Source organism: Acomys russatus, chromosome X, assembly GCF_903995435.1.
Source record: "Acomys russatus chromosome X, mAcoRus1.1, whole genome shotgun sequence".
NCBI lineage: Eukaryota > Metazoa > Chordata > Mammalia > Rodentia > Muridae > Acomys > Acomys russatus.
This window is the reverse complement of record NC_067169.1, coordinates 36,772,939-36,800,669: the sequence shown is the minus strand read 5'-3', so window position 1 is coordinate 36,800,669 and position 27,731 is coordinate 36,772,939. Positions and strand designations below refer to the sequence as shown.

At 35.0% G+C, this 27,731-nt stretch overlaps 1 protein-coding gene across 10 annotated transcripts in view; it reads right to left on the bottom strand.

Moving 5' to 3' along the window:
- Window positions 1-27,731, bottom strand: part of Dmd (dystrophin) — a 2,465,896-nt gene that overhangs the window by 1,825,859 nt on the left and 612,306 nt on the right. For all 10 annotated transcript variants that reach the window (XM_051140917.1, XM_051140916.1, XM_051140911.1 and 7 more), the window contains exon 2: window positions 19,982-20,043. Coding sequence is in view for 2 of the 10 variants with exons in the window: in XM_051140913.1 (XP_050996870.1) it covers window positions 19,982-20,043 (62 nt within the window). In the remaining 8 variants the exon portion in view is untranslated. The remainder of the gene's footprint in view (window positions 1-19,981; window positions 20,044-27,731) is intronic.

Here is a 27,731-nt window from a genome sequence, read left to right as displayed (position 1 = left end):
TATGCATGTAGGAAATTGTCAAAATAAGGCTAATGAATAAAAAAGTCAAAGAACTTAAGGGAAGATACAAGTTCACTCTAAAATTTGAGTGCAAATTTTCACTCCTGCTGCATTTTTAACAGCTCTGACATGGGAAAAACACAACTTTTTATTAACTGGCAATTGAATGAACAAATTGCCATTCACCTCTAAAACAGAGCGGCACTAAATATAATGCCATACATTATTGAAAACTCCTCAGAAAGCAGAAAAAGGTGAATGTAGAGTTGCAAACAAGATGATAAATACATGCATATTGAACAGATATTCTAGTTAATGTTATATTAAATGTGGGGAGGGCGGGAAGAAGCGTGCTGGTCTAGTTTACTTTTCTAGTGTTGTGATTAAACACTGTCCAAAAGTAACTTGGGGGAGGAAGGAAGAATGTATTTTAAATTATATGTCATAGCTTATCATTGATGGAAGTCAGATAAGAACTCAAAATTGTCACCAGGAGGCAGGAACCAATGTAGAATCCACAGCAGAATTCTTACTGGCTTGGTACCAATTAACCACAGCATATGCTCACTAATATCAGGAAGAAAATAACAATGCTGTATTTCACCAAGACTTTTCAAACTTAATACAATAAGGAAAAGGGAATGTGTATGCCAATGTTAGTAGATGGTATATTGTCTTTTTTAACTGATGACATGATTGCGTATATAGAAAATTTAAAATGATTGACAGTAAAGTTTATCATGAAACCAATATGTATTGTAGCAGTTTTAGGATACAGGCTAATATGCATAACTTAAAATACTTTCTTATATGTCAGCAATAAAAATGTGAAATTTGAAATAAAAAAATTAGTACAAGCTACCATAGCACTTTCCAAATGACATATTTATATACAAATATAACAAATTATACATGACTGAGATAATTATAAGATTATACTAAAATAAATCAAAGAAGAAAATAAACAGATCCTTGTTTCATTTCTAAAGAAATGTAGATTCATTACTTTCAACATGTTATTCTCAAATTAATAAATAAACACAGTCCCAATGAACAGGCCAACACATTACACATTGTTTTAAAGTTTATAGAGGAGGTAAAAGACCTAGAGTGTCATACATAATAATGAAAGGAAACAAAGCTAGAAGGCTGAGAGTAGTAAACTTAAAATATTATCATGAAGCACTTAAGAAACTGAAGTGTTGGTAAAAGACATATAAATAGATCAATGGTCCAGTATAGGAAGTAAAGTAATAGACATATAAATAGCCAACTGTACTTTGACCAAAGTACAAAAGCATCAGACTTAGGCAAAAAGTACTGTGTTTGAACGACTAGATATCCTTACTCAAAAAGAAAATGAATCTACATGTAAATCTTGTATCTTTTACAAAGAGTAACTGAAAATGAATCACAGACTTTGGGATGGTTAATTGTAGATGCCAGATGGACTGGATTAAGGAATAAACACTTCACACCAAGGGCAAGTGATCAAATCAGGGCCACAAAAATTCATGTCAGAGGCAGTTGCCACTCTTTACATGAGTGTGGAGAATGAGCTGTCCATTGGCAAGATCTGAACAGGGAGGTCTAGGTTTACTCTAAGCATTGTCCTTGGTTTGTGCAATAGTTTGTGCAGGGCCCTTGGGTCCTGATCTACTGGTCTTAATGATTTCCTTGTGGGACTCCTGAACCCCCTGCCTCCTTCCATCTCTACCTCCACTTTTCCATATCAGTCTCACCCAGAGTCCAGCACTGAGTCCAAGCATCTATCACAATCCCCCTCTGGGTGGAGTCTGTCAGAGGACATCTGTATTGGGCTAACATCCACTTATAAGTGAATTTATACCATATGTGTCATCTGGGTCTGGATTACCTCACTCAGGATGATTATCACTTCCCTTTGGTGGGGAGGCAGGGTGGCACATAGAAGATAGAAAAGCAGGCTATAGTGATGAAACCTAATAAGCTGTGGTCCTAAGATGGGGAAGAGGTTATCTTCTGTTAGAGGTCTAGAGGAGGGGAATAGGACAGAAGAGGGAGAGGGGGTGGAAATAGGAAGATACAAGCAAGGTGGATAGCAAGCTGGACATAATCTGAATAAATTATAATAAATTTTAAAAAATTAAAGGAATAAATACTTAGAGAAACAGACTTGCCAACAATGAACACTATTTAAGTCTGACTGGATTAAGTTCGGTATGTCCTCCCTTTATGGGGGTCAGTCTAATGCAATCATCTGGGAACCATGTGAGAACAAAAGTGGAAGGCTAATTGTCATTTCTTCCCTAAGAGCTGGGACAAATTCTTTTTCTGATGCCATAGGTTTACACCAATGACCTCTTGATCATTTTGTTCTTTAACTGAGAATTAAATCATCTTCTGAGACTCCTCCATCTTTGGAGCAAGACAGGGCCAATTGTCATGCCAAGATTTCTAGTTCATAAATGGTTTGTGATGACTCTACTACCCAGAGTAATTATGTGAAACACTAATTTCCTTGTTATAGACCAGAATGCATTTCCACTGTATCTATATATCTGAAGAATATTTACTAATATTTTTCTACATGTACAATGCAAAACTACAAAACTCTCAGGATATTCTTGAATTTGATATTTTGATTTCTGAGATATAAAATGGACTTCACTAAAATTAATTTTTTTATATATGAAATTTGTCAAAAGGATATGTACAAAGCTATGCAATACAGAGAATATTTGCAAAATGACATCTCTCAATCTCTCATAAAGAATTCTTACTAAGAATAAATAAATAATTGTGTGTAGGCATATGTGTGAGTGTGTAGGTGTGTGTGTGAGTGTATAGACATGTGTGTATGTGTGTGTATTTGTGTGTGTGTATTTGTGTGTGTGAGTGTGTGTGGGTGTGGGTGTTGAGAGAGCATCTTACTCTCTAGCCTTGTATAGTCTAGAACTCACAAGGTCAACCAGTCTGGCCTAGAACTCACAGAAAGCTAACTACCTGCTGAGACTCAGGCATATGCCATCATGCCTGACTATGAACAATTTTTATAACTGAACCAAAGGATAATAATACAATTGAAAATGGGTGAAAGACCTTAACAAAAATCTCATGAGAGAAGATACTGACATGATAAGTGAACATGTGATGAGATACCATTACATATCCATTAAAATGCCTGTATCCAGAATACTAACAATACCAAATGCTGGTAAGAATTTGAAATATGTCTTTTCTGTTGCTGCTCAAGGTGTAAAATGATTCGATCACTTTAGGAGAAAATTTGGCGGTTTCATAACAAAATCGTTAACTTACTCTTACCAGAGGAGCTAGTCATTGTATTTCTTGTGCATTTGCCAAAGAAGATGAAACCTTTGTATCAACTCCTCACTTTACTATTTATAGAAGTTTCATTTAATATATCAAAAGTTGGAAAAAGCTAAGATGTTCTTCAGCATGTGAAAAGATAAATAAACCATGGACCACCTGGAAATGGTACATTATTAAACTATAAAAGAAACTAATTATCAAGTCAAAAAAAGACATGGAATAACCTGAAATATACAATGCTAGTCAAATAACTCTGAAAGCTTAAATATTTGAAGATTCTAAATATATACTGTTCTTTGAAGACAAAAATGTGGAAGGTCCATTAGTGACAACGTTGGAAAAAAGGAAGGATGAATTAATGAGCACACAGCTATTGGATGGCATTGAAATTACTCTGATATATATTAATAGAGGTTCATGGGCTTAATTATTTGTCCAATACCATGTATTGTACAACAATAATGATCCCTAATTCTAACTCCAGACTCAGGTAATCATGTGTAACAGCAGAGACACCAATTGTGATAAATGTTCTACACGGAATTGATACTAGGGGAGACCAGGCATACATGGAGGGCATAAGTACATAAGAAAGCACTCTACCTTCTGCTATCCCCCCAACTTTGCTGTAAAGCTAAAACTGTGCTAAAAACTGCAACCTAATAGTTTTAAAATTAAAAAATAAAACATGAGTAGTAAAATAAAATACTTTGCAATATGATAGTGCCAAAATCCACTCCTTTGGTTCATTGTTAAAGATGCTGAAAGAGATTGTTTTCCAGAGAACAAACAAAAAAAAATATTTCATAGGGTCCAGAGCACTGCTGATTGCATGTGGGAGAGACTTAAAGAGAGGTTTTGGAAAAGCAACAAGCTGTGTGTGAGGCCCAAGAGCAACCATTCTGAAGTTCCTACAGCAGACTTGATTTGTTGTCTTATTTTTAGCTCCTTAAAGCGGAGATGATGATAACCATCCCTGTCTTCTTAAGGAATTATGCCATGATATTTCTTCCTCTGAATATCTTCATTCCCTGGTCCTATGTGTTTGTCCAAGAGCTTTTCTTGCATGTTTGTTCTCTCTCTCTCCCTCTCTCCCTCTCTCTCTCTCTCTCTCTCTCTCTCTCTCTCTCTCTCTCTCTCTCTCTCTCTCTCTCTCTCTCTCTCATTTGTACTACTAATGCTACTAAACATAACAAAAATCTGAATTTCCAATCTGATAGACATTGTTTTCCACACATTGCTTGTTAAAATTCTGCCAATTCCCATATGCCTTTAAGCAGAACATTGGTTAAATAAAAACCATCAGCTCTCAAACTCCACTCAGAATAATGAAGAGAAAGAAACAGCAGCCTGAAGCACTCTTCTCAGAGGAGTGCTAGTTCTTTTGCCCACATTAAAATAATAACCACCATTAATTGAATGTTTACCATGTGCTAGGCATAATTTTATATGTGCTACAAGCAGAATATCTTTTAGTCTTGCAAATAAATATTTGACAGGGAAGTTGAAGTCCAGAAAGAAATTGGATTTTGTTCATGTTCACATACATTGAAAGATGAATAGAGAATTAAACACCAGTCTAGCTTATGTCTCTGAATGAATGTCTAATAACCACATGAAAATGAAAATGTCAATGTACAAAAATCACAGAGATCAATTCCTCCAAACATGTATTTCTCTTTCTTACTTCTGTTCCTATGTCCATCTATATATCCATATCTACCCAATATCTTAAGACATTCTTTGCAAAATCTGACCCATTATTAGTCCATTTTCCCCCTAAGAGTAACACAATCTGATTGTTTTTAATCAATCCAATATATTTCTATCCTCTAAGCTTCGGAGCTTTCAACAATACTTGACCATATTTTGGTGGGCATATTATGAGGAGAAGCCATGCATCATTTTTAAGTATGTTTTGTGTTCAGCCCAATCTGAGATTCTAGGTAAAAGTCATGTATAAAAAAAAAGAAAAATAGAGATGTAAAATAAGCCTTTTGGTGTAAGTGTTCTTATACACTAGAAAATATGCTTTGGAAGAGTGTAAAGTGATATCACAGCTCAAATTTTCAAGTTATTCAATAGCCATAATAGTTACTGAAACAAGGGTTATAATTTAATTGATATGAATTACATAATAACAAACTTATGTACACTGATATTAGAAGAAAGTAATAGAAGCCAAAATCACACTACCTCTAATGCAATTTTACTAGTTAGACATACATTTACATACAATATAAAGGATGCTAGTATTTTATCTTATTTTTTCTCACAGTAGATACAAGTTTATTTTTCTTCTGATCATAAGTTACATGAGTTGAAAATTAATCCTCATACCACTGAAAAATACTATAAATATTTTACAGAAATTAATTATACTGATATATTTCACAATAAACCTACTTCTACATTATTTTTTCTTTTCTAGGAAGTACCTATCCCATTCTTTTTAAATTTATTTTTAATTTATATATTCATTTTACATCCTATTTTTAGCCCATTCTCTCCTCTCCTCCAGGTCACTCCTACGTGCCCTCTTCTCCCTGTGCCCCCTTCCTTGTCCTCAGAAAAGAGATCCCCCCACCAACCCACCAGAGCACATCAAGTTGCATCAGAACTGAGCTCCTCTTCACCTATCCCATTCTTTTGCTCAAGTTAAAAACTATCTTTATCCTCAAATTTATCTACATATGAAGTCCATTAACAAATATTGTTTCTTCTATAAAAATGAATTCAAAATATTACCCATTATCCCTACTCCAATGGATGTCAATGCAGTCCTAACTGTGCACACTTGCATTAACTACTACACAACTCCCAACTTGTCTATCTATTTATACCATAGAATCATTAGTTCTAAATTATATTGTTTCTGATAAAACTATTAAAAATATCCTACCATCTCATAATGTATATTTCTAGGCCATTATTCATTCTTCATTTAGCTGTTTCACTGTGTAACTTATTGCTTCCATCTATGCACTCTGATCTGACTACTTTGCTATCTTTTGAAAATATATTACACTTCAGGTCTTTTGTACATATTCTCCCTCTTGCCTGAAACACACTATTTACCCTTAATTCAGGATTATTTTCAAATATTTTCTCCATTGATGCCTTTGAGAACATTCTATATTACCTAACAACTTATTGTTTGTAATATTTCTCCTGTATTCTATTGTTATTCTACTCTAACCCTTATTTTTATTTTTTCTTAGGATGCATCACCTTCTAAAAGTCCATCTTCTGATTACAGAGATTGAAAATAAACAAGTTGACACATAATATCCAATGGTTTGCTGAGGTCAAAGTACCCCATGATTGATGTGACTTCATGTTTTAACAGTTATGTTAACTCCCATGTTCAAGTAGATGACCCTATACTCATGCCCATACTGTCAGTAGTCAGTGAGTTTAAAAAACAGACAAAATTTCGAAGGAATAGAGATAGTAAGAAAAGGTGAGGGATTGGAAAGTATGGAATAGTGAGTAGGCTTAACAAGAACAAAAACATAACACATATAAAATTATTAAACCACTAAAATAATTTAAAAGGTTCACTACTGCTGGCTAACAATCATGTAAGCTACTGGAGAACAATCATCAGTATGTCCCATCATTGACCTGCCTGCAAGATATACTGGTACAATAGTGTCACAAATGTTATTTGAATATATAGCCATATATCCAAAGAATATATGGATGCAACACCTGTCAATAAAAAATCCCGTTGGCCTATAACTGAGGCAGGAAATAGAAAGTGGGACATTTGGAAGGCAGAAAGGATTCTGCGATAGAACCAGGCTCAGGAGATTGACCCTAACAAGATGTGAGAAGGACAGAAGCATGGTACTGAGCAGAGTTAACCAGCCACGTGGCAAAATGTAAATAAGAGTATTTGGTTATTTTAAGTTATGAGCTCGTCAGAGAAGAGCCTATGTATATAGTAAAGGTATTTGTAAAAATACCTTGAGTCTCATTGATTCATTATTTTAGGAGCCTGAGGCCTCGAAAAAACCCACTGTCATATGCTTTCTGATTGTATTTAAGGCCCCCTTCATGAGATAGAACCTTTCCTTAATGCTGCAGAAATGGCAAAGAACTTGACCTAGACAGCTCATGGGCATAGGGGAATAAAGAAAAATCTTATACTACTATTCTGCTAAAGCAGTGGTTCTGCTCAACCCTCATAAGGTTGTGATTCTTTAATATAGTTCTTCATGTTGTAGTAGCCCTAACCATACAATTATTTTCAGTGTTATTTCATAACTGTAGTTTTGTTACTATTATGAATTGTAATGTAAATTGTTGTGGTTTTGACAGCTTTAGGCAACGACTTTGAAAGGGTCAGCCAATCCGGAAGAGGTCATGACCCACAGATCATGGGAACTGTTTTGCTTAAGAAACATAGCAGAAAAATGACCTCTAATGACATGCTACTATATTCATAATCCAGGACCTCTGTTATCCCTTATCAAAGAAGTTTCTTCTTATAGTAAATGGGAAGTAACACAGAGATCCACAACTGAAAAATATGAAGAAAGTGAGAGACTCGGGAACACTCAGTCCTAAATAAGATGTCTATCAAAGCTTTCTCTTCTAGGTTCAGGAATCTATATGGAAGAGAAGGCAAAAAAGCCTGTAAGAGATAGAAGTCATGAATGACACTGAAGAAACAATGTCTTCCAGACACTACAAGACTGATACACATAACAGCTCACAGAGACTGTGACAGCACACACAAGACCTAAAAATATTCAAGCTACACTGGGTATGAGCATTGAAAATGGGAAATAGACTCAGGTTCTTAGCCCAAACATGAAGCTATCTGCAATTGATATCCACTAGTAAATAACAACAAAACATAGATTTTACCAATGGGTATAATAACCAAATGATATTTCAGCTCAAACACCATGTTCAGAAGAAGTTGCCCATCACAGAAAGAGCTCAATAGTTTTTTTTAAATAGAATTGTGTCATTGTTTTGGCCCACCTCCCTGATATCCTGATTTTTTTTGTCTTTTTTTGTTTTGTTCATATTATTTTTCATTTTTGTGGTTGTATGTGTGAGAAAAAGATTATTGGTTGGTGTTTCTTTTAACTTTTTGTTTGTTTCATTTGGTTTAAGAGAGAAAGGTAAGAAGGAACATAAAATTGAGTAATTGGCAAGGATCTGGGAGGAACTAGAGGAAGGGGAAGACATGAACAAAATGTATTGTATGAAAACTTTTCTTAAATAGATAAAAAAACATTAGAGCATCTGAAATATAGCAGATATATTATATAGATTTTGTATATTTATGTTAAACTATGTTTTCTCCTTTTTTTTAAAGACAGAGTCTCACTCCCTACCTCTGACTGGATTGGAACTTGCTAGAAAGAACAGATTGACCTCAAAATCATAAATTTATACCTGCTTCTTTCTCCCAAGGGTTGGTATTGAAGGCATATGCCACTTAACCCCCCCAAAAAAACATGTTTCTTAAACATAAATAACTATTTATGAAGATAACATCTTCATGCATATTTAAAATATTTATACATTATCTGACATAATAGATATTAGTAATTTTGATAATAGAATCAATTCTTACAAAACATACCCTTGATGATTCATATAAATTGAAAATACTGGTTTTCTTTTTTTTTTAATTTTTTTCTTTTTATTAATTTATTCTTGTTACATCTCAATGTTTATCCCATCCCTTGTATCCTCCCATTCCTCCCTCCCCCCCATTTTCCCATTATTCCCCTCCTCTATGACTGTTCCTGAGGGGGATTACCTCCCCCTGTATATTCTCATAGGGTATCAAGTCTCTTCTTGGCTACCTGCTGTCCTTCCTCTGAGTGCCACCAGGTCTCCCCCTCCAGGGGACATGGTCAAATGTGAAGCAGCAGAGTACGTGAGAAAGTCATATCACACTCTCCACTCAGCTGTGGAGAATATTCTGACCATTGGCTAGATCTGGGAAGGGGTTTAAAGTTTACCTCCTGTATTGTCCTTGGCTGGTGCCTTAGTTTGAGTGGGACCCCTGGGCCCAAATCTGCCTATCATATTGTTCTACTTGTAGGTTTCTAGGACCCTCTGGATCCTTTTATTTTGCTATTCTCCCATGCGTCTCTCATTTAGAGTCCCAATAGGATGCCCTCCCCTCTGTCCCAGTTTCCTGGTACGTGAAGGCTTTCGTGGGACATGCCCCTTGGGCTAGTATGCAGATATAAGTGAGTATATACCATTTGAGTCTTTCTGCTTCTGGGTTAACTCACTCATTATGATCATTTCTAGCTCAATCCATTTATCCACAAATTTCGGGAATTCCTTGTTTTTAATAGCTGAGTAGTATTCCATAGTGTATATGTACCACATGGTTTTCTTCATAAAAGAAAACAACTTTCATTTGTTCCCATTAAAAGTTAGCTAATAATAAAACTTGGAGTGAATTCACTCACATTTCTAATTAAGGAATCTACTAGTCTCCTTTCATCAATTAGTCACATTTCTATTATTTTTCTCAGCACATATAATTTGGATAGTGAAATGTAATTTAAATTAATACAAGAATAAACAAAGCCATTTTTCGAACATCATAGGACTTTTGATACCAGAATCTTTACAAACTTGCCCTCAATCTGCATTGTGAGGCATTTCTATGGATGAACTTACATCTATAGATTATGGCTCAGCCTAATATGATCACAATTTAAGAAAATATCTAAGAAGTCAATGAAATCATCACAATGCTAAATATAATGACAATAAACTACTCATTAAGCATAGCACACTGGAAGAACCTCAGAATGTCAATAAATAAAATTATTCTGATGAAATTATGTAAAAGTGACAAAAATTATATAATGACAAGATAATATTAAGTCAATATTTGTAAGGTGACTACTTTCCAGACTTTGACCATAAGTATTTTAATTTCTTTACTCATTTTCTATGTACTCATGGAAAATAAAACAACAAAACAGACATGAGATTAAAAGTATTGTAGTGATTTTCAGCTGACAAGAAACAGAAGGAAAATTCATTTATTCCCTGCTAATGACTCACTAGTTTCTCAGTGGCATTTCTTCAAACATATTCTGGAGAGCTGATTAAATAACTCATATTTTATGACTGGTTTTCAAAGCATGGTTCTTGGACATACACCATCAGAATCATCTAGAAATCTGTTAGAAATGCAAATTTCAAGGCTTTGTATCCACTTGAATAGAAAATTCTGTCTTTGAACTCCAGGAATCCTCACTGTAAAATTACTCTTAGAATAATTTGTATGTTGTATTATTGTGAGGTGACTATTTCATCAAATACCTGTACGTAGCAAATTTAATCCACTTGCCTTTTCATTGTACATATATACACATATTTCTTAAATGGAAACGGTATGCTTCAGAGTAAATTTTTTATGAAAGATTAATGGTGGAAAGACAGTGTCATTACTCCACTCATGATTATTGATTTAGAAATTTAGTTTATTATCATACTTTGAAAAATAATACACTTTAAAAAAGAAAAATAATACACTTAAAATGATACATAGTTGTTGGCCTTACAAACTTGACAATGAAATACTTAGATCATCTTCATCAACATGAATGCAAAAATCCAACATTTTAATTACATTTCTGCATCAATTTTCATCTGTCTTCATTTTCTTAGCCCTGCTACTGCACGCAAAATGTCAAATTAAGGACCACTTTCTTTTCTAAAGCTATCATCCTCTTTAAGCAATTCATGTGTGTCCCCACTGTGCTTCAATCATATCAAAAGTCAACTACTATTTTAACTATTTTTATAGAATTAACTGATGTGTTTTATGATAATCTTTTATAGAAAACCCATCTTATATTATACCTTCACCAGTACAGGATATTATGCCAGACATACATAGTTGGTATTCAATTGAGAGATTATTTTAACAGAAATATACTTCTGGTGAGATGGTACATGAATTCTAACTATGCCATCCAAAATGAAAATAAATCCCCAAAATAAATTTGTATTTTCTTTCTAAAATTCAAATGTTTATTTATTATGTTTCCACATATGTTTATTTAATGTGTATGTGTTTGAGTACACATATGCCACAGGCACATATGTAGAATGGAAAGAGACTACTTGCTATAGATACTTCTCTCTTTTTATATGTTGGATATGTATATTAAACTCTGGTCATCAAGCTTGGCATGAAGCACTTTTACCCATTGAGCCATCTCCAACATCTCTCAATTTATGTTTCTCTGTAAGAAAGTTACATATGGCCCCAAGGCAGAATAAATATGATAAATAATACATTTATCTGTCAATTATAAGTAATGTGTTCTATTTTTCTATTTTGTTGACAACAATATTGCTAATTGGTAGATAATTACATTCTCAACTTAAATGGGCTTACCACTGATACTACTCTATACTATAAAGAAAGAGCAACTGGTAATTCCAAATCTATATTAAGGTACTTCAGAACACAGAACATACAAAGTAAAATATACACCTATTTTTAAAATTAACTGAAGTTTTGAGATCACAGTAACAGTGAGTTACAAATTATTTCTAAGAAAGATTAGTCTTTCAATGAAAACAGAGAGACCCATCAAAATCCCACTTTCTTTTCATTCACTGGATGGAATTCCCTCTTTTTTGTTTGCTTTACAAAACTGAGATTTAGGAATGTATTCAAGGGAAAGGTTTTTAGTGAGCTGAACCATTAGCGCACTATTTTGGTTCAAAATCTGAGCACATTCTACAGTTTTCCTTAATAGTTAGTATAGCAGTCTCAGAGTCTACACATGTAAAGCCCAATTTTTAATTTATCATAAAACTTTTATATTAATTAATAAAAAATCTTACATACAATTGCTTACTGATGATTAATAGAAATTAACTTTGATATCCACAATAAAATATTTTGGTTTTAATTATTTAAGTAAAAACTACATTGCTTCACTCACCAAAATTTTTCATTTAAATATAATAATATTGTTATATTAATATTAATTTCAACACACTAAAATTTAAACACACAGACAATAGAAAAGCTATATGAGTACTATTTGCGTCTTTATGAGATTGAGTATTGAAAATTGTGTTGAAGTGGCTGTTACAAGAATCTAATATCTTCCTTAAAGAGTTTTCAATTATTTGGCTATTTGTATTTGGCAAACTTGAAGTAAACATCTTTCCTATCTTGCTCGGTCTAAATTTCTGAAATGAAGATCAATATCTATCATATCTCATCTCTATTAACTTAAAACATCTATCTTGATCTAAAAACATCTTAGTCCCTAACCTACTAAGCTTAACTGGCAATTTCAAACTATCTGGTCTTCAACTGCATCACATATTTGAGAAGAAATAAAACTTAAATACCTGAGTGTGCTATATGTAGTTTATTTTATTCATGTGTAATAATATAAGTGTATAGGTTAAAAGGAAACATAATTAAAAATTTTAACGAAAAAAGTTTTCCGTGCCTTTATCATTTTTCATGGGTCTTACTCTTTTTGAAATGCCTCCTAAGAAAAAACATTCTATAGGTACAGAAGTTATGAGAAAAATAGAAGATATGGAAGTATCATGGATTTCATGAGTTTGAACATCTTTTCATCTGTTTATCTTGAACATGCCACATAAACTTATGGTTTTGCTTTAGTATTCATCTCATTAGGTTATTGGACAAGTTAACAATAAAAAATAGAAAGCTCAAAATCATTTATATGGAGCTATTCACAAATAATATTTTCTAAATTCTCACAATTTCTCCTTTTTATATCAACACTATTTATGATAAAACATTTGACCAAATTCAAATAATCAAAGCAAGGTACACACTTTGGTATCCTGCATCCTCTCTAATGATCTGATTTTTCTCAAAAATAAAGAATAAGAAGAAACAGGAAGTTAGGGACACAGAACCTAGTTTATATCTTTGGTGACCATTCCATGGCACACCAATTCTGCCCTAGTAATTTTGCTAACTTAGGTATCGTAAGCGAGGATGCAATAAAACCACTGAACTTGGCAACTCTGGTTTGGAAAAAATAAACATTTCTCTGGAGGAAATCAAGCTGCTGGTTTCCCTCTTAGTATAGAAAGTTTGGCGTGGGAGGGAAGTGAGCAGATGTTATATGACAGCCGACAAGGTGGGGCTCTTTGAGCTGAAGCAGGCTGTTAGGATTAATCTGGAACTAGATATCATTGCCCTACAAAACTGAGTGTTGGGAGCACAAAAGAGAAGCAGTGCTTTTCCTCTCAAGCAGAAACCAGCCTTGAAAGATTCCTGAGGAATTCTAAATTTAGGCTTCTCTTTATCCCATTACAATCCTTCTGTTTATCCAATCAGAATCGTGCTTGGATTCTTCTCAGGTCATTGTTTAAGGACATTATCAGCAACATTGTTATTTGTGGGGCCCACTTTGGACCTAACAGGTATCATATATAGTACTTACATACAAATTTACTGATTATAGATTTTGAAATTATTCACACAAATAGTGTTTGGCCAATATACATTAGACAATAAATTCATGGATTGGCATACAGAGGATAAAAGTATAATAAAACATAAATAACTATGCTATTTTACCTATTTCATATCAAGAAAATTTGTAAAACCATGTTAAATAAATGAGCAAAGACCTAAAAATCTCCCCCATTCAAAATGTTAGCTGTGAAAAATCTGAATTTAGGCGGTTTCATTCTCTATCACTAAAATGTGTAGGATCAAAAGGATTTTAAAGTTCTCAATTTTTAATATTCTGGAATGATTTTATGGACTTAACTGGTTGAAAATTTCACATCTGAAAATTCAAATTGAAATAATCTTCAAACTCTGAAACATTTTTTCATTTTTTGGTTTTTCAAGACAGAGTTTCTCTATGTAGCCTTGGCTGTTCTGGATTCACTTTGTAGACCAGGCTGGCCTCGAACTAACAGCTATCCACCTGCCTTTGCCTCCTGACTGCTGGGATTAAAGGCATGCATCACACAAGCCCGGCTTCCAAACTCTGAAACATTTTTAATGTCATGTCAGGATGTCAAGGGTCACAGCAGTACAAGTCTTAGGAACTGATACAAATTTTCTAAATGTAAACAAAGAAAGTCAGGCTGTCAGGGCAGACAGACAAGGGAGAGATATGATGACTTTCCTCAAATACAGAGTGTAGAACCTACAGTATGGATCTCTACACCCTGTTCTGTCATGTGATGTGTTATTTGAAAAAAATCCCTGATAAATGTAAGAGGACAGACACCAAGGACATGGTTTTATTTTATTATTAATTTATTCTTGTTACATCTCAATGTTTATCCCATCCCTTGTATCCTCCCATTCTTGCCTCCCTCCCATTTTCCCCTTATTCCCCTCCCCTATGACTGTTCCTGAGGGGGATTACCTCCCCCAGTATATGCTCATAGGGTATCAAGTCTCTTCTTGGTAACCTGCTATCCTTCCTCTGAGTGCCACCAGGTCTCCCCCTACAGGGGACATGGTCAAATGTGAGGCACCAGAGTTCGTGTGAAAGTCATACCCCACTCTCCACTCAACTGTGGAGAATGTTCTGCCCATTGGCTAGATCTGGGTAGGGGTTTAAAGTTTACCGCCTGTATTGTCCTTGGCTGGTGCCTTAGTGTGAGCGGGACCCCTGGGCCCAAATCTGCCTATCATAATGTTCTACTTGTAGGTTTCTAGGACCCTCTGGATCCTTCTACTTTGCTATTCTCCCATGCTTCTCTCATTTAGAGTCCCAATAGGATGTCCTCCTCTCTGTCGCCGTTTCCTGGTAAGTGAAGGCTTTTGTGGGACATGCCCCTTGGACTAGATTCCATCTTACACCCATCAGAATGGCTAAGATCAAAAATTCAAGCAACACCACATGCTGGCGAGGATGTGGGGAGAGAGGAACACTCCTTCATTGCTGGTGGGAATGCAAACTAGTACAGCCACTTTGGAAATCTATCTGGTGCTATCTCAGAAAACTGGGAATAGGGCTTCCTCAAGACCCAGCTATTCCACTCCTTGGAATATACCCAGAAGTTGCTTCACCACACAAGAAAATTTGCTCAACAATGTTCATAGCAGCCTTATTCATAATAGCCAGATCATGGAAACAACCTAAGTGTCCCTCAGTAGAAGAATGGATAAATAAACTTTGGCACATATACACTATGGAATACTACTCAGCTATTAAAAACAAGGAATTCCCAAAATTTTTGGACAAATGGATTGAGCTAGAAATGATCATAATGAGTGAGTTAACCCAGAAGCAGAAAGACTTAAATGGTATATATTCACTTATATCTGCATATAAGGACATGGTTTTTAATCATTAAAAAACTTGTTCCCAAGCTAGATATTGAATGTGGACCAGATAGTCTATATACTATCACTTGGCCTTAAAGATTTTGCTAGGAGAAAAAAAATGGATAAGGGGACACTATTTGTACTATGGTGAATTCTGTTAGTAATGGAAGCAAGGAAAATAATGCAAAATGCTATCAGATTGAGTGGGGGAGATATGAGCTGCTGTAGAAAGTGATCCTTAAGGAAACAAAGAGGTAGGATTCACTACACACTATGATATAGAATTAAAATTCCTTCTTATTTCATTAGCATAACAAAACTATGAGCACAGTAATTATAACTTAAATGTCATATTCTCAAGAAGACAAGATGACAGCAATGAAAACAAGTAAATACCTGGGAGAGATCAACACATACATGACATAAATGTAATTCTTTGAATTGAAAACATTTCTCCAATAAGAAGAAAATGCTTTATTATTTATGCTTTATTATTTACAGTTTCTTAGGATATGTTTTATTATAATCTAATGTGAACTTATGAAGAATATAAGGCTCATAAAGTTTAAATTTAATGTTTTATTTTCTCTCCAAAATCAGTTGTGTATATTTTCCCTTATCACATCGAGTTATGTGAAAAAGCATGTTTTATAGATTGATAATTTAAATTTAATTTTTAAATACTTCTCGTCGAGGGATCATGTGATACATACAAACTGGAGGTCAGTTGTCAAGTTCAGTTCTCATTTGGGCTCTGGGGATTGAATGCGTTGTGTTATGCTCCTTCCTTTGGGCAACAAGCTTTTTTACCTGCTGAACCTTCTTACATGTAAAGACTCACAATGATAGTGTTATTTTTAATAGTGTCATATTCTTCATATGGACTAGAAGGGAAATCACGAAGCATCATTATAGAAACCATGTTAAATCAGTGACTGCTAATTCACCATGTTGTTATCTTGATAGGATGAGCTATAGCTTTTTGGTGTATACATCTCTGTCTGTAGGCAATAAAGAAATGAATGTGCTGTCTATTCATAAGTGAAAGGGATTAAATATTCCTAGATATTGTTGGTCAAATTAAAGCCGCATGTCAAACTTACAAATTAAATCTACAAATTACATGGAAAGAATTAATCTTCTTTTGAAATAGCTTTGTGTTTGTGTTAAGATAAATATTGTTTGCTTATCTATATAGAATAGTTATGATAAATCACACTCTAGTAGAAATTTTTTGGATTGAAGGTTAATAGAAGAGCTATTTAGAAAAAGAGATAGGGCTTGGTATAAAATGGTACTGAGAAAGTGAAATATTGGTGGGATTTACTCCAAACACATATCTGGCTTCTAGTGATACCAAAATGATAAGGATATATTTAACCGCATGTATTTCTATAAAAACAGCCTGTCAGTGGTTTTACAAAGCAACATACATTGCTATGACTCTAAAATTTATAAATATTTTATAAATGTACTTGCATGCCTCACTGAAAACTTTTCTTCTGGTGTACATTGTATTGCTTTTTCTTTTTTGTTGTTTTCAAAGTATTCAGCTTAACTTTCCATTAAGAATTTTACTTCTTCTTTTGCTTTAATTTAACATGTAGCTAATTATCTATATCACTAAGCAATAATATTTGGCCATTAATTTAGTTATATTGGTAACGAATGCCAAGATTACAGGTAAATGTACATTCCTCTCTTCAATAGGCTAACATTTTAGCTGTTTTTAAAGAAATGTTTCCTTCTAGGCTAAAAGCACAATGTTCAAATCACTTATATGGTGTGCCCAGGTTTACTCTATTAGCACTTAGTTAATATCATACAAATGACCATATCTATTCCATGAGAACATAGGATTCAACTTCAATTAATTTTGAATAACCTGGAAGGCTAGATTTCTGCTGAAATCCATTTTAATGAAACAAATGTGCATCATATTCTTTTATATATGTGTATATAAAATGAATGTATGTATATGTAGATAATTTACATTGCAAAATTACTGTTAACTTTTTGTCTCTTCATTTTCATTAACTTCAAAAACGGCTAAAGTAGCCTCTTATATGAGGTTTTAGCAGAAAGTATATTGTAATATAAAAATACCTTTAAAGTTCTCATTTTACTACTGAAAAATTTTCTATTTTGTTTGCAAAAATGATTCTTACTTACTATTAGTAATAGGGCTTCAGTTTTATAATTACTAATGGCTCTCCTGATCCAACTTAACAGATTTGGGGAATACTTATAATAAAAATGAAGTAAGTGTGGGTCAAGTTTGGGGATGCTAGACACTTGTACCAGACTATTCTTTGACTTTTAAAATACAGACTTTCTAAAAAGCAGGGAATGGTGTGTTTAATTGCCTAAGGCAGTACCAAGAATTTATTGATAGAAGAGGATATATCAGACTTTGTCCAGTATAACAGGTCAATTATGATAAAAGATACTTCAGAATATCAGTTTGATAAGAGTGGGCACATTTAGATTTTGATAATGAATACACCCTTGGGGAATGAAATTGTACATAGTTGACACACATTAGAACAATCACTCTCCAGTTCACGAGTGCTGACTCATTCTAGTAATCTCAGCACTCATAAAGCTGAAGCACTCATATTGAGCTTGAAGCCAATCTTCATTATATAGTGTGCTTTAGGTCTGGTATAGTGTGAGACTCTGGGAAAAAAGAAGACTCTGCTGCTCCAAAGATTTGGGGTATTTTTATGTTGCCTCTTAATTCCAGAAAATATATTTATAACGGTGATCATATATAAATATTTGTTTTAAAAACTATATATTATCTTTCATAAATTAATAAATGTTTGTAATGCCGGTAGATATATTAAATAAGCCATGTATGGCCATCCTGGAAATATTCTGAGAATTATAAATCATATTTGATCCATTTATCCACAAATTTCGGGAATTCCTTGTTTTTAATAGCTGAGTAGTATTCCATAGTGTATATGTACCACAGTTTCTTTATCCACTGTTTTACTGAGGGACACTTAGGCTGTTTCCATGTTCTGGCTATTATGAATAAGGCTGCTATGAACATGGTTGAGCGTGAGTTAACCCAGAAGCAGAAAGAATCAAATGGTATATACTCACTTATATCTGCATACTAGCCCAAGGGGCATGTCCCACGAAAGCCTTCACCTACCAGGAAACTGGGACAGAGGGGAAGGCATCCTATTGGGATTCTAAATGAGAGACGCATGGGAGAATAGCAAAATAAAAGGATCCAGAGGGTCCTAGAAACCTACAAGTAGAACAATATGATAGGCAGATTTGGGCCCAGGGGTCCCACTCAAACTAAGGCACCAGCCAAGGACAATACAGGAGGTAAACTTTAAACCCCTTCCCAGATCTAGCCAATGGTCAGAATATTCTCCACAGTTGAGTGGAGAGTGAGATACGACTTTCTCATGTACTCTGGTGCCTCACATTTGACCATGTCCCCTGGAGGGGGAGACCTGGTGGCACTCAGAGGAAGGACAGCAAGTAGCCAAGAAGAGACTTGATACCCTATGAGAATATATAGGGGGAGGTGATCCCCCTCAGGAACAGTCATAGGGGAGGGGAATAATGGGAAAATGGGGGGGGGAGGAATGGGAGGATACAAGGGATGGGATAAACATTGAGATGTAACAAGAATAAATGAATTTTAAAAAAAAGGGTGGTTCACTTTTGCAACAAAGGCGCTATTGTAGGACATGCGATTAGAGCTGAGAAGGCTAGCCCTGAGTGAAAGGAGGTGGTATGCGAATCCTGATGCTGTCAAAACTGAACAAAACCTTAGTAAATTTCTTGAATACTTTAAAAAAATAATAAATCATATTTGAATATTTATAAATTCTTTTTAGTTAGTTTAATTTACTATTTTACTACATTGTTATATGTTATTGTTTAATATTATGGCTGCATTTTACTTAGTTGAAAAAGCTTGTCTTCAAAACTAAATATTCTAGTTTCTGAATTTTTTAGGTTCTGTGATGGGATTTTATTAACTATTAATTCAGTGACAAAAAATTCTAAAATGCCAGTGCAAACTCAGACCATCTATCTCCTCCTACATGTTCAGATTTAGTTTGCAATGTTTTGCTTTTAAATACCATAATGATACCTAAAAGCATTTTGTAATAGCAAACATATAAATTTGAGATTTTATTTTCTGATACACCTTTTTATCATATGCTCTGAATCAAAGCACATTGTAACATTTATGGATTTGAACAGGCAAAATTAAAATAACAGATAAGAAAAATAATATCATCACTTGCAATATATAGTTTTAAAATCCATTCCAAAACGGCAAAATATGCTTCATTTTAAAAGAAATATTCTTACCTTAGAAAATTGTGCGTTTATCCATTTTGTGAATGTTTTCTTTTGAACATCTTCTCTTTCATCTATATTGTAAAATGAAAATTTAAAAGTTATAACTAAGTTTATATTATACAGTCAAAATAAACTTCAAGTAATATGTTAGTGTTATTTTAAATTTAGTGTTAAAGTCGTTGATAAATGAAGTTGGACCTGAGTAATGCGATGTTGAGTACTCAATTTAAAAGTAAATCTAAGAAAGTGCTACATAGATTTCCAAAGTGGTTGTACAAGTTTGCATTCCCTTCAGCAATGAAGGAGTGCCCCTCTTTCTCCACATCCTCACCAGCATGTGGTGTCACTTGAATTTTTGATCTTAGCCAATTTTATGTGTGTAAGATGGAATCTCAGAAACATTTTGATTTGCATTTCTCTGATGAGTAAAGATGTTGAGCATTTCTTTAAGTGTTTTTCAGCCATTCGATATTCCCCTGTTGAGAATTCTGTTTATTTCTGAGCCCCATTCCTCAATTGGGTTATTTGGTTTGGTTATGTTTAATTTCTTGAGTTCTTTATATATTTTGGCACTTTCTTAGAAAACTGAGAATAGTGCTTTCTCAAGACCCAGCTATTCCACTCCTTGGAATATACTCAGAAAATGCTCCACCGCACAACAAGGACATATGCTCAACCACGTTCATAGCACCCTTATTGATATTATCCAGAACCTGGAAACAGACTAAATATCACTCAGTTGAAGAATGGATAAAGAAACTGTGGTACATATATACTATGGAATACTATTCACTTATTAAAAACAAGGAAATCCCGAAATTTCTGGACAAATGGAAAGAAGTAGAAATAAACATACTGAGTGAATTAATCCAGAAGCAGAAAGACTCACATGGTATAAACTCACTTATACTTGGGCACTAGCACAAAAGGAATGTCCCACGAAATTCTTCACTTACTAGGAGATTGGGATAGATGTGAGGACATCCTACTGAGACTCTCGGTAAGAGAAATATAGGAGATGGGGAAATAGAAGGACACAGAGAGTCCTAGAAATCTACAAGAACATTGTGATTGGTGGATCGGGGTCCAGGGGTCCTGCTCAAACTATTGCACTAACCAAGGAAAATACAAGTAGTAAACATTGAACCCCTACTCTGATCTACCCAATGGACAGGACATTCTCTACAGTGGAGAGCGGAGACTGACTCTGACATGAACTCTGATGCCCCATATTTGGCCACCTCCCCTTTGTGGGGTGGCTGATGGGACTCAAAGAAAGAATAAGCAGGCCACAAAGATGAGACGTGATAGCCTATGACCATATATTGGGGGAAGAGGTCCTCCTCGGTCTTAAGTCTAGGGGAGGGCAATAGGGTGAAATCGGGAGGGAGGGAGGAATGGGAGGATACAAGTGACTGGAAAACAATTGAGTTGTAATCTGAATAAATTAATTTAATAATAAAAAAGTAAATCTAAAACTCATTGATATGGTCAGGTCCATACTCATTCAAAAATAAGAACACTACTTAAACTAGTTCATCAAATAAAGGTAATTATATGTCATTCGTGGTAATTATTAGTCACCCTAGTATAATTAAAGAAACCCATATGTAGTATTTATCTAGCAAATTTAATCTTGATCCTTTCCCTCTACTCTCTTCCCCATTAATTAATAAAGGCTTATTTATTTCTCTACAACTACTATATTCTCTAATATATTTATGACCCTCATAGAAGAAAGGTTTCCTAATAACCAGGAACATAGCTTTGCTCTTTTGTATTTTATTTCCTACAAATATTAAAAACTAACAAAAGCACTATTCTATACACATAAATATTTTAAGTGAGGACCAATCCCAGAAGTCTAAAATTTTTTTTATTAATTTATTCTTGTTACATCTCAATGTTTATCCCATCCCTTGTATCCTCCCATTCCCCCCCCCCCATTTTCCCATTATTCTCCTCCCCTATGACTGTTCCTGGGGGGGATTACCTCCCCCTGTATATGCTCATAGGGTATCAAGTCTCTTCTTGGCTACCTGCTGTCCTTCCTCTGAGTGCCACCAGGTCTCCCCCTCCAGGGGACATGGTCAAATGTGAGGCACCAGAGTACGTGTGAAAGTCATATCCCACTCTCCACTCAACTGTGGAGAATGTTCTGACCAAGTCTAAAATTTTTAATGCCTCTTTCTTTCTTAAGTCAGGAAATTACAAATATAAATGACATTTCTTGGCTTCAAAATAAAAACTCAAATTGAACATCTCTGCAAATTTATGCTAAGAGATTAGGCCAAGAAATTATTAAGAAACAGCTTTATAAAAGTGATCAATATAGAGTTATTTGTTTTCCTAAGCTGAAATTTGCTATTGAGTTAAACTGACAAAATTAATCTACATTCATTATTAAAACATTTTTTAAAGTTTTAGTATTAGTTAGAATTCACTAAACTAATGTATATATATATATAGTATGTAAGGTATGGATATTTACTTAGGTCAAAAGGACTGTTATGAAATGCCTCAAAGTAAAAAACTTATTTCTTCTCATGTAATTTTCAGTAGTAAACTTTCATTCTTTCTCTTAATAACAGATGAAATATTGTAAAGATTTGTTTTTTCATAATGAATGCATGAATATATAAACTATGGCTGTCTTTCAATAAAAATAAGATTAAAGAATAAGAGTGTTTGATATTGTACAGAGCAGATCACTGGTATTCTAGATGGCAAATTTTATTCTCCTTCACAAAATACCTTCTTATTATTTAATTGTATTACTTCCTCAGGCTACTATACATACTGTCAATTTTAGCATTATCCATATGGTATCACAAAAATTAGAAATATTTTTTGTGGAAGCTTCTCCATTTTTGACAAATTTATTTTTTTGTCTAGAGGTATTTTTAAAGGAGTAGCTTTTCCTTTACTTCATGGCTCCTTCCCCAGTTAACCACACCTCTTATTTCTATTATTACATCTACAACTTTTTTATTTTTTACATATACATATTTTATTACACACACACACATACATACACACACAATGAACTATATACAGCAAGAAGAATCAGGAAACAATCAGGAATTATATAAATGATATATTTATAGTGTTTTGACTACATGTATTTGGTAGCATTAAAGAAAACATCTTTCCCATCTGTGTGAGTCTAAATTTCTGAATGTAAAACAATATCTATCATATCTCATCTCTGTCAACTTAAAACATCTATCTAGGCTTAAAAATATCCTAACCCCTAAACAACTAAGCTTAAAATAAAAGTAGACTAATACTGTTCTAGCTTAAGAGATCCTCTCTATTGTCATCAATTTAATACCACTATTTTCAAAGTAAAAAAAGAGGAATAGACTATTTCAAATGATCAGATTTTAACTGGCTTAGCACAAAATTCTAGACAAAAGTCTCTGAGTGGTATATAGGGTCATTCTTAAAAGGAAATCAACTTATTTGCAGTTGTAATTCCTTTTCCCTTTCAAATCCATGAGTATTCTCTGTCTAACACTAGAGAGAAAATGAGTCTCTTATATATTAAATATATTATGTCCACAATAAAATTTACACTGGAGCTTAACATATTTATATGGCTATGTTGGAAACTGGAATTTAATGGGCAATACTTGAAGCAAGGTGCAGATATTGTACAAATGGATCAATGCCATTTAATTGGAGTGCGTTCTTGCTCTCACAGAAATAGGATAACAAATGAATATAGTCATTAACAGCTGATTATACTTGTGACATCTCTTGAGAAGGTGTACAACAACTCTTATTCACTCTAGAGATAGAGAGGACACTGGTAAATCAAAAAAGAGGTTTTTTTTTCCTACACAGATTTGTTGGTGAAGCTGAAAGTTTACTAGGGTTAATTACATGAACATTAGAAACTTAAAGGCAGCTGTACTACTAAGAAGTTGTATAAACAATTTATGGCAGCTTTTTCACAAAAGGTCCCAACAGCATTGTAATAAGCTGCACCACTGAAGAATCACTTGCACGATTTATAGGCAGCCACACTTCAAAGGAGTTCCCATAAGCAATCATTTTATTTTATCTCTTCTGTAACCGAGCCTCTGATGGATCTAGTGGAAAAGGTTTAAGAGCCCAGTAAGCCTTTGTGACTTGTCCATGTGGGGATACTACTATGCTATTAAGACCTCATGGCACTGATGACAAACACAATGATTTATTAGGCAGTGATCATATCCAACCCAGAAAAAGCAGATATACAACAGTGATAAAGAAAGTTTACTCCTTTGTGAAATCTCTGAAAGTATCTGTTCCTACTTGAATTTATGCAATGGATCTCCAACCAGAAGCTGAAAAAGTTCTGCCAACGTGATGATAGACATTCAGAGGCATGAGTCAAAATAAAATGTCCTTCAGTATAAATAACCTAATCCCAGAAATTCTGTTACAGCAATAGAAAGTGTACCAAAATAGAGTATTTGAAAATACACAAGAACACACTCAAATGTTTTTAAAAAAGCAAATAACCTTCAAAATAAGCCATTTGAAGACAGTGTTTCAAAGGCTTTTAGGTGAAAAAGAGTTGTGATTTTATTTTCAATTAATTTCAAATCTCAATATACAAAGCACTGGAGGCAGCATAGAAACCTTGACATTATGTGCAAAATTCTATGTATCTACTGTATAAATAGCACTAAATGTGAGAGGTTGAGCACACAAATATGTTCAGTAAATGCCCTGTTTCAATCATAAGTTTTGATGCCAGAAGAAATACATCTGAAATGAATTACTTTATGATGTTTTATTTTGGCATAAAACATTATATTATTATTATAATGCATTTTATTTTAGCTACAAAATCTAGAATGATTATTAGTGTGTAATCGCTTCAACAACAGTTTTAACAACATTTAAATAAATTCAGATGGTGTTTGTTGTTTTATACTAGAAAAAGATAAACCCTAAATGAAAAAACTAGTATTATGAAGAATAAAGTAAAAAGTTATCATTTGAATCAACATTATAGCTTTCATTTTGACTAGAAATTCCTTTGTATATTAATTTGTTAACAAACTGTATAGAATGCAATGAAATAATCAAAGTAACAAAAGTTGAAAAATGCACACAAATACAAGATTACCTGTGGGAACCAGGCCCGACTGGGCTGCCTGCCTTTCTTGCTGTTGCATGTCCTGTTTTTAGCAGCTTCCGTGTCTGTGTTTATGTTGGTTAGCTAGTCATGGTTACCTCTCTGAGAATGCACCCCTCCCTTCCTTGGGAATTTCCCTCGTGTGCACAATCACCTCTTGAGGGATTTCACCTGTGAGTGGCATTCCTGCTTTGCTGCCTATAAACAGGCTCTTTGGATGTTGAATAAAGGCCCTTGCTGTCTTAGCACAAAGGACTCGCTGTTTTATTGTGTGTTAAATCCGCAGTCCCTGGTACCGAGGTAGCACAGGCGCCAAAAGTGGAGGTCCCACCAACACTGGGGAAAGAAGGGAGGAAGCTGACGGATGGCCCAGGGAAGCAGGCCAGCGCCTCATGGAAGTAGGAAACAGGCATATTGGAAATGGTGCTGCAAATTCTTCCACGGTTCTGGTGGATCAACTAGTGAGACTGTTAGAGGATCAAGGCACCAGGATTAAGCATAAGACTGTTAAAGATTTTTTAAGAACAATATAATTGAGTAGTCCTTGGTGTATGATATCAGGAGAGCTAAATATCCAAGATTGGGATCAGGTGAAGTCTGACCTCCAGAGGAGGTCACAAAAGGAAGGATCCAACAGTGTTCCTATCACTACCTTTTCATTATGGCGTCTCATTAGAGATGTGCTTAGAAACAAAGATGAGAAAATAAGAGAGCAGCTAGGAATATGGAACTTGCCCTAAATGAAGTACAGGAGGAGCAATCTATAAAATCTTTGGTCCTGTCTGAGATTGCCTCTGATATATCTTCTCTAATTCTGAGGACGAAGAGGCAACTTTAACCTCTGAAATACGGGCCCTCAAGAAGAAGTTGAGGGAATGTAAGATCAAAGAAAAAGAAACTAGAGATCGGCCCCCATCGTATAACCCAGATTATCAAAGTCAATTATCTTTGGCAGAGCCTTCTGCTCCCTCTTGGGGAGTATTCTTTCCAGTAGTTGAAGTGCCTCTCCCAACTAACCCAGGGCAAACGCGGAGACAGCATGAAGCCCTCCAGTTTAAAGACATAAAACAGGTTAAGGAGGCAGTTATAGCTTATGGTCCACATGCCCCTTTTACTATTGCCATTTTCAAATCCTTCACAGGAAAATTTTTAACACCTAGTAATTGGCAACAAATGTGTAGAGCAGTCCTCAGTGGGAGTGATTATTTGCTCTGGCGCAGTAACTATCAAGAACAGTGTATTCAGACCACCGCAAGTAACGCAGCAGCTGGAGTTCCGCAAAGGAACGTGAATATACTTGCAGGCATGGGTTTGTGTACTGAACTTAATGCCCAGATACAATATGACCCAGCTTTGTATGTGCAGATTACAACTTGTGCCACGAGAGCTTGGAAGTCCTTGCCTAATAAGGGGGCAAGAGAGCAGCTGTCTACAGTGGTCCAGGGACCCTCGGAGCCCTTCCAGGAATTTGTTGATCGCTTTATGCAATTGGCAGGAATGATTTTTAGAAGGAGCCATTCATATTATTAAACAATTGACCTTTGAAAATGCTAATACATATTGCCAGGAAGCCCTTAGGCCTTATAAATATAAAAGTGTGAATGACTATCTGAAAATTTGCCAAAGTACAGATAATACTCACATAATGTGGCAAGTAATAGATTCTGCTGTTCAGGGACGGTCACCTTCTGGCGGAGTCTGGCTGAAAATATGTTTCAGATGTGGCCAGACAGGACACTTCAAGAGAGAATGTACTCAAAGGGAGACTGGACAAGCTCGAGATAGAGTTGATCATACCAAGCCAGGCTTATGTCCTCGTTGCCAACGAGGGTATCATTGGGGAAACGAGTGCCTCTCTAAGACAGGCAAGAGAGTCACTGCAGGGAAACAGAGCTCTTAGTCTGCTCTGGGACCCATGGAGACAGGTGTGTGGAGCCTTGCAGACACCTGCCCTTCAAGTGATTCAACCTGTGCATTTTTGCTAATGACTCCCTTGAGGGGGAGACTTCAAATTGTTCCTGCAGGTTTGCCATTTAAGAAGTTGCTGGAGTGATTAGAAGACTGCCGTGGTGGCACGGACACCTGGAGTGGTTCCCTTTCCTGTGGCACATGAAAGTGGGCAAGGCCTGGTGATCTATCCTGAAAGGAAAGATTTTAGAATTACTGCCACTGTTACTGTCACCATTGCTGTGGCAGCTACTGCCGCCACTGCTGTGGGCATTACCATTTCCTAGTCTGTTTTTATTGTGCACACAATGGATAAACTCTCAAGCAAGGTGGCCAGTGCATTGGTTACTCAGAATTCCCTAAATTGTATGATTTGGCTATCCAAAATCTTAATCAGCGAATAGCCTTATTACAGGAGACTAGAGAATTTCATTCATTATGAGGGATGCCTTCATAAAGGGCCTACAGATGTTGGGAAGCTTGCTAAAAAGCTGAAGCAACGCTACTGTGCCATGCATCCTACTATGTGGCTTAGGAGGTTTTCTGTTCTGGAGACTATGCTGCATGAGAAAGCAACAGGCATTTCAACAGTTCCATACCAATCAGGTCCTCATGCTTTTGGCAGGGCATAACCTCCCTTCCCAGACTTGGCTGAACCTTGATAAATGAGTATCCAAT